This window comes from Hyperolius riggenbachi, chromosome 6 (genome assembly GCF_040937935.1).
Source record: "Hyperolius riggenbachi isolate aHypRig1 chromosome 6, aHypRig1.pri, whole genome shotgun sequence".
Classification (NCBI taxonomy): Eukaryota; Metazoa; Chordata; class Amphibia; order Anura; family Hyperoliidae; genus Hyperolius; species Hyperolius riggenbachi.
The window spans coordinates 225978119-225992557 of NC_090651.1; the positions used below are offsets into that span (position 1 = coordinate 225978119).

Genomic DNA, 14439 nt, shown 5'->3' on the forward strand with positions numbered 1-14439 from the left:
CTGCTAACTTGTGACAAAAAAAAAAAAAAATTTCTATGAACTCACTATGCCACTCGTGGAGTACCTTGGGGTGTCTTTAAAAAATGGGGTCATTTGTGGGGTGTGTTTACTGTCCTGGCATTGTTTGGGGGGCTTAATTGTATGGTATGAGTGGAAAGACACCCCCAAAACACACTATACTACTACTACTCCTAAGAATGGTGATACCACATATGTGACACTTTTTTGCAGCCTAGCTGTGCAAAGGGGCCAAAAGTCCAACGAGTACCTTTAGGCTTTACAGTCTTGTCATATGTGTGATTTCGCTATACTCAGAAGTAGTATAATTTATTTAATGGTGTCTTTCCACAGATACCCATGCTGGGTGGGAGAAATATCTCTGTAAATGGACAATTTAGTGTATTAAAAAAAAAAAAAAATCAATCGAAAAAGTTGTCCTTTACAGAGATATTTCTCCCACCCAGCATGGGTATGTGTGAAAAGACACCCCAAAACACATTATATTACTTCTCCTGAGTACGGCGATACCACAGGTGTGACACTTTTTTTGCTGTGCTGCGCAAAGGGGCCCAAAGTCCAATGAGCACCTTTAGGCTTTACAGGGGTGCTCAAAATTGAGCCTCCCGCCCAAAAAAAATGCCAGGGCAGTACTAGTACCCCACACGTGACTCAATTTTGGAATGTAGACACCCCAAGGTATTCATTGAGGGGCATGGTGAGTCCGTGGAAGATTTTTTTTTTTTTTTTTCGTCACAAGTTAGCAGAAATTGAAACTTTTTTTTTGGGGGGGTCACAAAGTGTCATTTTCTGCTAACTTGTGAAATTAAAATAAAATCTGCTATGAACTCACCATGCCCCTCAGCAAATACCTTGGGGTATCTTCTTCCCAAAGTGGGGTCATTTGGGGGGTATTTATACTATCCTGGCATTCTAGCACCTCAAGACACATGACAGGTGCTCAAAAAAAGTCAGAGCTGCTTCAAACTGCGCAAATTCACTTTTTTGTACCATAGTTTGTAAATGCTATAACTTTTTCCCAAACCAATAAATATACACTTATTGGATTTTTTTTTTATCAAAGACATGTAGCACAATAAATTTGGATAAAAACTAAAAATCGAAGCAGGAATCAAATCGCACCAAAAGAAAGCTGTATTAGTCACAAGAAAAGGAGGTAAAATTTGTTTGGGTGGCAAGTTGTATGACCAAGCAATAAACAGTTATAGTTGCAAAGGTCTAAATTGTAAAAAATGGCCTGGTCACTAGGGGGAGGGGGGGTTTAACACCGCGGTCCTCAAGTGGTTAAAGAGGAGCTGTCAGCCATCCTATGGCAGGATAAAAAAAACACACGTATTAGAGAAATACTAGCTCTACTTACATGATAGATGTATTGCACTGTCCACGATTTGGTTTCAGTGAATTTTATAAGATAAACAAAAGGAAATGCAGAGAATCCTTTTCCCTGGCAGGGGCCATCTTTAGTCCCTCCAGCAAAGCCAATGCTGGCGTTATTTCCTCCCTTACTACCCTCTCCACCTCCTCCGAGCAATAGCCAGCGCTACTGTAGTGGCACCCCCGCCTCCATGAGAACCCCCCAGCACTGCTACTATATCAATAGGGACTCCCCCTGCATTTACCCTCAACCCTGCAGCATTCATCTTGTCTCGCAACATAACAGCGCTTAGCAGGGAAGAATAAATGCAGCTCCATTGCCTGGAACCATGTTGAGAGGAATCTGTGTGCGTTGCATATATTCTTCCCCGCTAAACTCTATAATGCTGCGGGCCGAGCAGGGATGTTACAGAGTGGAGGGTTAATGCAGGGGAAATCACTTTGGAAATAGTAGCAGGGCCGGGGGTCCCCATGGATGCGGAGGTCCCCGCTGCCCCCCGCATAAAGGGTCGGAGATGCCTGTTGGGCTCAAGTGCGGGGAGGGGGCGGACAGTGTAGACGTGAGGCGGCCAATGAGAGAGGGATAGGCGTGAGTGACACAGGCTGCAGCCAATCAGGCTAAACTAGCTGTGTCTGGGGAGACAAGTAAAGGAGAACTCCCCCCCCCCCCCCCCCCCTGCATTGCAATTTCTGTTTTGCGGCTAAGTGCTGCGTCCTTTAGAGCTGGGGACATGAGGATTCATCACCAATAAAAAAAAAGTTAAGATTTGTTTTTAAGTTAGGCATTGCCTTTTTAGCATCCTTTTTGTCTCTATTGCAGATAGAAATAGGGAATTGATTTTGTTTTTCATGCCTAACAGTTACTCTTTAAGATACAGCAAACAGCAAAGACTTTGGGATCCAAGAGATTTTCTCCTTGTGTGCTTATTTGGTTAATTTTCTTCCACGCTGCAGGTGTTCTCACGTTTAACCCTTTCACCTAGGCCTACCCTTTTGAAAGTGGGCTTCTAGATTCCACTTATGCAACCCCATCTACATTTACCTCCTGCATATTTTGTATAGGAGGCAGAAGATTTGACACCCCCTTTTTTCAGAGTACCCCTTAATATTTTGGACCATGTGGGCTTTTATTGCTACGGAGGAGGAGCTCTAAGCTCACGGGCTCTAAACTCCCTTGGGAATAAAAGCAGGCATGAAGAATGAGGAGTTATATTTTGAGGGAAGGGGTTGCATGTTGGGTTTTATTTTGTTTGTTTTTATTTTGTTTGCTTTTTCTGCACACATTTCTAGGTTTTTTTTTGTTTTTTTTTGGTGGGGGCGGGGGGGGTGGAATTAACAATTGAGGGGTTATTTTAACTTTACAATAACTTACAGTTTACAAAGCCCCCTGCATGCATGCATTATAATGCTACAACTTCAGACTCACCATCCAAAGAACCTTGCGGCACAGTGACGCTTTCTGAATACCAGAAACTCAAAAAAATCCCATGCAAACGAGCTGTGTGTGTGTGTGTGTGTGTGTGTGTGTGTGTGTGTGTGTGTGTGTGTGTGTGTGTGTGTGTGTGTGTGTGTGTGTGTGTGTGTGTGTGTGTGTGTGTGTGTGTGTGTGTGTGTGTATATATACACACACACTAACATATATATATTATATATATATATATATATATATATATATATATATATATATATATATATATATATATATATATATATATATATATATATATATATATATATATATATATATACATATACACACACACTATATATAATATATATATATATATATATATATATATATATATATATATATATATACATATACACACACACTATATATAATATATATATATATATATATATATATATATATATATATATATATATATATATATATATATATATATATATATATATATATATATATATATATATATATATATATATATATATATATATATATATATATATATATATACATACACATACATACACATACATACATATACATACATATACATACATATACATACATATACATACATACACATATATATTTATTATTAATGTATAGATCATAGTAATAAAAAGAAAAAAAACACACTCTCTGCAACAGCCCAATGCGGAATGACCTTCAGTTACTAAACCGCAGTATTTGATATTAGTCAATACATAAAGAAAGAAAAAAATTGATGCCACATTTGCCTGTTACTACACTTTTCTACACACACACTTACTACACATTTTCAGTACTTTTTTTTTTTTACTTAGTTTAAAAGCATAAACTTCCACTCTTACATAAATGAAGTCGTGTGTCTGAATGACTGCCAGCGCTGTCACAAAATAAATTGAAAAAGTACCTGGTAATATGTTCTTTATTTTTGTGCATCCTGTGTGGAAACTCATGTCTGAGCTGTGCAGTTTCATAAAAGTGAGATGGGATTTGGCCCTGCCCACTGAATATACATTATAAGTCAAATTCTGTGGGTGTTCCTTCCCATAAAGCTAAACCTTTCTATTCAGTAAGCATCAGCCAAGGATAGTGTGACTCAAATTTCAAATGGGTTTTTCAGGTACTTGGCTACATAATCATACAAGTCTAAAAGTAGTACAGGGGCATTTAACTAGGCTAAATAATCATACAGGTCTAAAAGTAGTAGAGAGGCCAGTGCTGTTCTGTAGGTGTGCCTACCAATAAAGCTGAAACATTACAAACAAATGCAGCATCCAAGGAAAAGACATGTGACTATGGTAGGGATTAGATTGTGAGCCCCTCTGAGGGATAGTTAAGTGACAAGACAATATACTCTGTACACCGCTGCAGAAGATGTTGGCGCCATGTACTGTAAATACTAAATTGTAATAATAATAATAATAAATAAAATGGGGTTTTAAGGTACTTGGTCAGATAATTATATTTCTTAATGATTAAAACTATAGTATGAGTAATGTTTCCCTTGGAATGTCCTATATGTCAATGGACAGAATCAAAGTAGTATATAAAACCAAAAAGCTAGCCCTCATTTCAACAGCTACACATTATTCAAATTAAAGAGACACTGAAGCGAAAAAAATAATATGATATAATGAATTGGTTGTGTACTATGAATAATTACTAGAAGATTAGAAGCAAAGAAAAAATATTCTCATACTTTTATTTTCAGGTACATAGTGTTTTTTCTAACATTGCATTATTCTATAATATGTGCAGATTACACAACACTCAGCATTCAAAATGATTCTTTCAGAGCAGTCTGTGAAGTAATGACCTCTCCTCTAGCAGAGAAAAAGTAAACAGTTCACTTCCAGTTGAGATAATAAAAGTCAGATAACAGCCCTCTCCAGGACTAACTTAGTTGGAGAGCTTAATGGCTTGTTTGCATAGAGATAACAACTGGAGTTTCTCAACTCTTCCTGTACTGGAAACAATTAGACTGATGTATCTGATCTTAATGTTTTATTTCCTAGCTGTACTACACATACAAATCATAATATCATAATTTTTTTTTCGCTTCAGTGTCTCTTTAAATTCAGTGCTCGACCAGCTTAGTAAAATTCCTGAGGTAAACCTAAAAATAATCCTCAGAGTCAAGAGAGTGAATAGTTAACACAAAAAAAAAAGAAAACTCTACAAACATATATAAAATAATGTAGTTCAGTGGAAAAGATGAGCTTACTATTACTCAAGAATGCCGTCAAATACTAATACGAAACTATATATAGTGTGTATTTGCAGTTATTGCTGCCAAACATGGTTCATCATATTTGATTAATATTTTAAACGGTTAATACTGGTTTTGCTACACTAACCCCTCCCCCTCCGTAGGTTTTCACACCACAGTATTTGCACCAGGACAATGTTGTTAGTTTGGTCATATTTTCTGATGTGACTAATTTGTTTAAAGACGCGGAGGTTGCCATAGAAAACAGGAGGACATGACAGAGTGCAGAAGCAGTGCTGACCAGGGAGAAGCACACACAAGCCTTTGTACAGCTTAGCAGATGTTCACTGAGGTCATTATTACAGCTGAGGCATGAGAGGACCTCAGCAATGGACAGAGTAACTGCATTACACAGGAGACTACAGTGAGATCATGAAATGAAAGCCAGGACTGCCAAGACACTCAAAGTGCATGTTTCCCAAAGACGTGGCTTTGTTTGTAAACTACAAGAGACTAAACTATCTCATACAAGTCCTCCCTCCCCAAATCGCACACAAACATGAAGTGGTGATGTAATTAGATTGCCAGCTTTTTGTGCACTTTTTTTGTTAAACAGACCATTCCATTACCATAGCCTTATTTATAAAGACGTGATTTGATTAATTATGGTAGGCATCAGTGGTCTGATTCGAAGTAGGTAATTTGGACGCCTCCATGTGCCTGGTAATTTGAGAACTGCATAGACCACAATGTTAATTGCGGCTATGGCAGTGCCCAGTGTATAATTTGGGCACCACATATAGCCGAATGCCGGAAAGTGATAAATAGCAGCAGAAGGATGGCACAGCTAGCGGCGGAGTAAAAGTCTTTCAGGCAAATGAATAGGATTTCTCTTCAGAATACTGAAGGAGTAGAGTTTCTGTCCACAGGGCTAAATATTTATTCAGAAGGCCGCATCCAAGCGGTGGTGCAAGTGCATTTTCCAAGTGAGGTATATGGAGAGATTCCAAGAAGTGATCTCTAATGCAAGTTGTTAAAATATTCAAAATGTTCAGAGGGGATACGATAATTGTTTATTTTCTTCATAAGAAAATTAGTGATACCATTTTATGAAGAAGACTTTGGAGACATTGGCCCATATGCCATTACCTTGTTCTCCTGAGTTCTCTCCTAAGAAAGCTTTTTTCATCTTCTCTTTAAAATAACTTTTAGGCACTCTGCATTTGAAAAAAAGGGAAACATTTCGTCAGAGGAAGTCTATTTGACAAAACGAGTCACGTGTACGTGACGTCCACTGTGTGGGTGGAGCTGGTCCCCCGTGCCTCCATACTCTTCTTCTCGCCGGCACCGCGGACTCACTGCAAGAAAGCTGTAACCAGTGTTGACCGATCACGCCAGCATCGCTGATGGGAGCTCCCACTCGCTTGAAGATCTTGGTGCCGTGAGTTAATGTTTGTTTGATCCAGCCACGCTGGCCTGACATACATCATGATTAATCCACGCAAAACGAGCAACATTGCTGTATGTTTGTGCTCAATGAACTGCAATTGGCTTCCGGATTAAGAGGTTTGACACTTGATAAGTTTCAGTAATGAGCATGTATGTACTTAGCTGCACAGAGGCGTGTAAATGGAGAATACACACGGGGTAGACCTCTTTCTCCCATAGTTGCTTGGATGTCACTGTTGCCAAATGTATCAATTGGACCTGAAGAAATCTGCATAATATTTTTTGTAAACACAGCTGTGTTTTTTTGATAGGAGTGCACTCCATAGGACTACAGGTATCTTCATGCAATATAGGTCCTTGGCAAACGTCAATTTTTATGGGGGGGGGGGGGGGTTTATTCTTGTGGTTTGTTCACTAATTTGATACTGGTTCTACTATTAAAGCTTACAAATGTTTCGTATAGCTCTGGCTCCCTTAGCTTTTGTATTTAGTATTGGTCATGTAAGGTGAGGCGGGCAGTCTTATTTGTGGAGGTAGATATCCAGTAGGCTCAATATTTGGTATACTATTTTTGTTTTCTCTCTCTGTGAAAATCCCCCTCGACCCAACAAGGATGCTGCTGTGAAGCTCCTACAAACCTGACTCCCACCCAACAGAGGAAGAGCCACTGGATAGGGTCAGCTCAGGAATTCAAAGAGCCCATTTCCTTTCACTTATCTTCCAAAACCATACAGTAGAAAATCTAAGACAGTTAAAGCAAGAGAGACAGAGACATACAAAGCCAGCTGGTACACGTGGAACAAATGCAACAGTTCTGGTAGATTTGATCTTTTGTGCAGATGCTAAGGGGTTTTGCCAACATGAAATGGCCGTTTGTCACTATGTCATCATTAATGGTATATTGTTGAGTGCACACCATTCCTGACTGCAGCCACACAGTGCGTTCTAGGTAGGGCCGGTGCTGCCATTGAGGCCAGTTTCAGACTGCGAATTGGCGGCCCCGCCAAAAACAGGACTTTGGAGATTATCGCGTTAATACGCGGTAATCCCTTACTGGCTGAAAGCCAAATAGGAAGTGGTGCTCCCTTGTGCTCACTTCCTGCTTCAGAAATACGGAAGTGCATGGAAGGGTATTGTAAAAATACGCTTCCTCACATGTGCGCCGCAACGCCACTGCCTACATTTTTTACACACCCTGCATCGCCATAGACTTACATGACTTCTGGGCCACCACATGTCGCGACAGAACCGCGCGGTAACGTAAACCTGTCCTCGCGTTCAGTATGCGGCTAAAACATCACATCACAGTCGTCAGTATGAACGGCTCCATAGACTTTCACTGGGCTGCAGTAAAAATACTGCAATGCCCCAGCATGAAAGCACCCTCAAGCAAAAAGGGACCCCAACTGCTGCTGCCCCCCCATCCCTCCCTTGCTGGACCCCCAGGTGGTCTCCCCCCCCAACTGCTCCCAAATGCAATAACTCACCTGTCCCAGCACACTGCTCCATCTTCATTCCCGCTATCTGCCTCTTCTCCATGACCCAATGCAGGTTATTTACGCATAACAGGCTTTAATGGAGAAGAGGCAGGCAGCAGGGCTGAAGACAGAGCATGGATGGAGCAGTGCATTGGGACAGGTGAGGTATTACAATACAGCCAAAAATTGAGCTTGGCGCAGAGGGCGTGTGGGGTTGGTGCAGAGGGCGCGTGGGGTTGACCACCTCAGGGGAGTTAATATTGGCAGCCGGCTCAAGAGCCCCAAGGGCTGACTTTTCTGGGGAGGGGCAGGTTACCTTTGTGTAGGGCTCCCATGCCGCTTAAACCAGACCTTTGCACTGAGACATAAGTGAAGCTCTAGTATTGTGGCCTAGATGGAGGCACCATAACTGAGAACGCAATGGGACACTATAATGGAAGGTACTATATTACAGGCACAATGAGAGAACCATATTTGGGCACTACAATGAGAGGCACTACAATGAAGAGCCTATAATGAGGCTCTGTGGAAGAAGGCAAAATTGCTGGAAGCACTAATTATGGAAAGCACTATTGGAGATATAGCATATATTGTTATGGAAGGTGGGAAATAATTGGAGCAGATAATATAGGGGGAACATGACGACTACGAGGTTTTGGTGGACTTAATGGCTGTGGGGGTTATGGGGATGGATGAGTGCACGTTATACAGGAACACAATAGCTATGCTTAATGGGGAACTTCTGGCTTCATGATGATACAACTGACAACAGACACCTATACTACACACATGGTCTGCAGTGCTGAGATAGCGACATATGTAAATATTTGCCCTAACTCTGGAGACTATAAGAAGCACAGAGGACTGTTTGCATGTTAGGCATGGGAAGAAACACAGCGGTCACACACAGAGGTCTTGTATCTTGCCGCTGCTTTTGAGTAGTGTATAAACAACGTGGAACTGATATACTGAAACCCAGCTCCCAACCTAAACAGATGGCAGGAATGCTGCATTGTATATGTGCAATAATTGTTTACAGACACGGCTACGTGACATTACAACCTCACTAAGCCTAAATGAGCAGCACATTTTGCCCGTTTTATTTTTTATTCACAACTACAGAAATCATATTTCAACAAAACTAAAAAGTGGCCACACAAATTGGCACAGAAAAGAAACAACCTACCTTTCAATGTCAAAATGCAAGTATATAATTTACTTGCAATGCACATTAGCAATGCAACAGTAGTGGCTAAAGCTGGGCTTGCTATCTTGTTTGCAGTCAGGCCCAACCAGCACAGTGGAACAACCTTTTCATATAAGTAAATGGAGCAGATGAGTGTGGAAAATATATTAGAATGTCTATGCGTGTACATTGGTTATGGCATATCCAGTGATCCCCATTTGGATTACTACCATCGGTGATCCAGCAACCACATAATAACGATACTACTAACCTCTCACCACCACTGAAAACAATCTACCTATGCCCCAGGTAGGAATGGTAAACTGTCAAATGCTTAGTAAACATTTTTTTATTTCTTTGCATTTTCTGAGGATATGGCCACTGTGGATCACTTGAAATCACCGAAGATGTGTTGGACTTGTGCATGCTATGTCACATGCAGCAGCTGCATTGCCTGGAATCCTGTGCATACGGTCATCCCTTTAGATGTGCTGCAGCCACCAGGGGGAGCTCTTCTTTGTGCTAAAATACAGATATGCACATCTAAAGAGATGCAGGGATGCCAGCAGAATTGTCAGCTTCTTCTGATTGATACACAGAAAACCCACAGGCATCCCTGTCGCATCCAATCAGCGTGAGAAGCAGGCTGTGTGGCTCTCCCTATTGGCTGCCTGGCTCTCCCCAAAGGCTGTCTGTTACCACACAGACACAGCAGGGGGAGAGCCAGTTATCGGCTGCTGTGAGCTGGAGAAAAAAAATTCCAAACACTTTTGGCCGGTAAATGACATGCGGAAATCTTTGTGTATTGACATTTCCAGAGGTAATTACCACACAAGTCGGTAATTTACTTTACTAGTTGGAAACAGTGATTTTCTGTGCGGTGATGAGTTTAGTGAATTTTAACTTGGAAAGGTGATAGGTAATCAGCTGTTTTGCGCATTACCGAATGCAGTAATGCTTTGTGAATAGAGCCCATTGTGTGAATGAAACCTGAGAGAATACATCAAACAGTGCTGTCTGTATACCAAATACACAATATTTCTGAAATCCACACAGTAATAGGTAAATGTGGCTTGGCTCTATTGACTCTCAAAGTTGAAATTGCAATCGGTTGAGAAGTGATCAATTTACCACATTCCAGCAATTGATTTTGATGAAAAATCGACTTGACCACTGTTCTGCCAGTTTTATAATGCAATTCATAACTGTGCAGCTGTTTAATCAGCCCTCTGCCTGGTCTACAAGAATCTACCATTCATGATCATGCTTCCACTCAAACTGTCTAAAAATCAAGCAAACATGAATCAGTTATGACCACCTAACTGAACAAATCTCATTGGCTTACACTGACCACAGGGTCAGGAGCCAATGAAAACGGCTCCTAACTGGCTCACAGAGCTCTGCTACCATAGACACGGCAGAGCGGGTGGGCTGAGGCGACGGGTGTACGGCGTGACCGGCGGTATCTGTGATTCATCAGAATTTCCCATCAGATTTATGGGTAATCTCATAAGAAGTTACGGTACACCGTGTGTACACGTTCAAACTGTTCCCAACCGATTTTCCATTGATAACTACTTAAACTACTTAAAATCGATTGCGTTATCGATTGGAATCTAATCGGACCAGTTGAAAATTGTTGGATTGATACGTCGATCTGACAGAAAATTGTATCTTGTGTACTAAGGCTACTTTAGAGAATCAGGCACACAGAGTGTACATGAGGTAAGATTAAAGGAGAGAAAAAAGGTATGCTCTGGTCAGTCATGAGGCAAATATGCATGGGGAGTATAGGTACTCCTTAGGTTATGGTCAATCATGAGGAGAATACTTCACTCATCCATATACATTCCCATCCACAAGGACAGCAATTGCCAGGCCCTGCCACTAACCTTCATTGACCCGTGGCAGATTCGATTTATCGATTGGAATGTGGGTCATGTTGGGTCCTTCAGCTTATTTCCGTTTGAAATCCAGTGTTTCTGTCCACGTTAGCAAAGCATCAAAGGAATCTGCAAAGGGGAGAACAGGCAGTTATTGTGAAAACTCTACAACAACCTTATTCACATTATGCAAGGTGTAAGCTCCTTCGCTGATTAAACACAGATTTAAAGCACAATTAAACTTCCCAAATCAATCTGCTTTTTACATAGTAATCTGCTTTAATGACGGATTAACTAAAACTCTGAAGCAGAAACATTCCTATAATTACTGGGCATCTCTGAATGGGACTTGTAATGAAGCAAGTCAGGGCCAGTGGCACAGAACGGGATTTGTAGAAGTTGAGACAACTGGTCCCCTGGAGTGTCCTGCATCCACCACTACAGCTGAGCTTCACTGGTGCTACAGAGGTAACCACGTGTAAACTGTTCCCTGCTCTGTACTCACTGTGAAGCATAGTGCTGGATATAAAGTTCTGCAGTGGGGGGAACCAAGCAGAACCTGCACTGTGGCCCATGACTGTAGCAATGCCACTGACAGGGGTGGTGCAAAACGTGAACAGAGCTATAAGCAGACTTTTCCCTAACCTTAAAGTGGTCATTTGGCCAATTACATTCATTTACTGATCCCCAATACATTTACAGACAATATTGGCCTCAATACACTAAGATCATGCTGGAGATAATAAGGCAAGAGAAAAAAACAAAACAAAAACAAAAACAAAAAAAAAAAAAAAACTTACCTCCACACAGTAAGAGAGTTATCTCATCTCTTCTGTAGTTAAGTTACCTCCTCTGTAGTTATTTTCACACGCAGTTAATAAACAGCCTGTCTTTAACTGTGGAGTTATTTTAAGGATTGAATAGTTAACTTAAAGACAGAAGAGTTAACTTTAGGTTTGCCTGAGGTAAAATGTTTCCTGAATATGACATGCCTCATCACCATGGTGACCACTCTAGAAACGTTATTAAAGACAGGAGACAAGCTTAGTGAATTGAGGCCAAAATCCACAAAATTGTCACTATAAAAAAAATGTAATTAACTTTAATTGTGAGGTATATGGAGGAAGCCACTGCTTGCCTTGATGCTGTGCTGATTCTCCAACTTAAAGTGGCCCTGCAGTGAGAGGGATATGGAGGCTGTCATTTATTTCCATTTAAACATTATCAATTCCCTAGCAGTCTTGCTGATCCTTTTGAAAACAACCAAAAATCATAGTTTACGCTTTATGTCCAAATCCAGAGTTGTCTGAAAATAATTCATTTATCGGCACTTCCCTGTGTATAATTCAGGACTCAGCTTACAAACAAATTCATCTTACAAACTCCCAGAAAGTAACCTTTTTGTAAATAGGGGGATCGCCTGTACTTGTTCTGGGTCAGTGGCGTAAAGCTATTAACCAGTTCCGGTTTTGTGTCTGATTACGCTGCCTGTGGATTTGCGCTGCCCCGCATGCGCAGTAGAAGACTGTGCGGCCACATTTCCTATAGAATGATGCTGCTGGAGGTAAAATACTAAATATCTCCGCTCCCACACACCTCTTACACTCCCCAAATTTTCAGGGTAGAGAGGGGACCCCCGAACTACCTCTATACCAAATTGCAGCCCCCGAGATCCGCTGGTTCCCGAGATAGATTTCTCTAATCTATCTCCATAACCAGCGGGTCTCGGGGGCTGCAATTTGGCATAAAGGTCATTCGGGGGGTCCCCTCCCTACCCTCAAAATTTGGGGAGTGTAAGAGGTGTGGGAGCGGAGATATTTCGTATTTTATCTCCAGCAGCATCATTAACTTCACACTGAGCATGCGTGCTACTCAGTGTGGAAGGGAGCTTCCGGGCAGCGCAATCAGACATTACAACGGACAGCGGTGATTAAAATCTACGCCCCGTTTTGATCCCCTAATACCTGCCAGGGCGTAGATTTCAGCTCTCCGCCATCATGCGCTCGGATTGCTCTTTATTGGCCGCAGGTCACTGGCCCTGCTGTCTCTATCACAGCAGAGCTCTGTGAGCTGGTAAGTAGCCAATTTCATTAGGCACGTGACCCTGGCGATCAATGTAAGCAACTCCTGTTGGCTTACATTGATCACACCGTCAGGAGCCAATTAAAGCAGCTCCTGATCAGCTTACAGAGCTCTGCCATCATAAGAGACTGCAGAGTGGGTGGCCTGAGATTCCCGATGTGCGGCGGACGCCTGTTGCGGCAGGTGTGTACGGCTATTCATCGGTATCCGGCATTTTCTTGTACCAGCAGTCTCTGGTCCTTAAAGAGACACTGAAGCGGAAAAAAAAATTATAATATAATGAATTGGTTGTGTAGTACAGCTAAGAAATAAAGCATTAGGAGCAGAGACATAAGTCTAATATTTGTTTCCAGTACAGGAAGAGTTAAACTCCAGTTATCTATGCAAATAGCCATTGAGCTCTGCGACTTTGGTGGAGAGCTCTGACTTCTGATTAGGTTATCTCAGCTGTGTTGTGTTTTTCTTTTGCAGAAAACAGTTCAGGACAGGTCAAAAGTTCACTACCTGTTCTGTAAAAACTAGAATGCTGAGTAATGTGTAAACTGCAAGTATTAGAGAATAATGCAATGTTATAAATAAAAAGCTGTATAACTGAAAATAAAAATGAGAATATATTTTTTTGCTACCAATGTTGTAGTAATTACCCCTACTACACAACCAATTCATGATATCATAACTTTTTTTTTCGCTTCAGTGTCTCTTTAAGGGGGCAGAGACCGCTGGTAATTAAGTGGTTAAAGGACACCTGAAGTTAAAGGAATATGAAAGCTGCCATATTTATTTCCTTTACCAGTTGCCTGGCAATCCTGCTGCGCCTCTGCTTCTAACACTTTTAGCCACAGACCCTGAACAAGCATGCACCAGCAGATGAGAGGTTTCTGACATTTTTGTGAAATCTGACAAGATTAGCTGCATTCTTGTTTCTGGTGTGATTCGGACACTACTGCAGCCAAATAGATCAGCAGGGCACCCAGGCAACTGGTATTGTTTATAAGAAAATTAATATGGCAGCCTCCATATACTTCTCGCTTCAGGTTCCCTTTAAGAGGCAGATGATCAGCATACAGCCAAACATTCATTGATAACTACTAGCCGACCGCGTCACGCCGATGGGCGTGGCCGCTGCGGTAGCCCCAGGACCGCCTAACGCCGATCGGCAATGGCCGCGCGCGCATCTCCTGCTTGGTGGGCGGAGCGGAGCTCTGCCTTCAGTCTCCGAGCGGCGATCACCGCTCGGGAGACTGTTAGACGGTGAAACCGCTGTGTAATTACCCGTACAGCTCTGCAATCTACAGCAGCGCTGTACT

At 41.6% G+C, this 14439-nt stretch overlaps 1 protein-coding gene across 3 annotated transcripts in view; it reads right to left on the minus strand.

The window, feature by feature from the left end:
* LOC137522665 (coiled-coil domain-containing protein 50-like) overlaps positions 1–14439 on the minus strand; it is a 156452-nt gene that overhangs the window by 113477 nt on the left and 28536 nt on the right. For 2 of the 3 annotated variants that reach the window (XM_068242736.1, XM_068242734.1), the window contains exon 2: positions 11060–11179. In XM_068242736.1, coding sequence (XP_068098837.1) covers positions 11060–11108 — 49 coding nt within the window. In that variant the 5' untranslated portion in view covers positions 11109–11179. Of the gene's footprint in view, positions 1–11059; positions 11180–11850; positions 11894–14439 lie in introns of those variants that run through there. The other variant, XM_068242735.1, reaches the window with a different exon arrangement.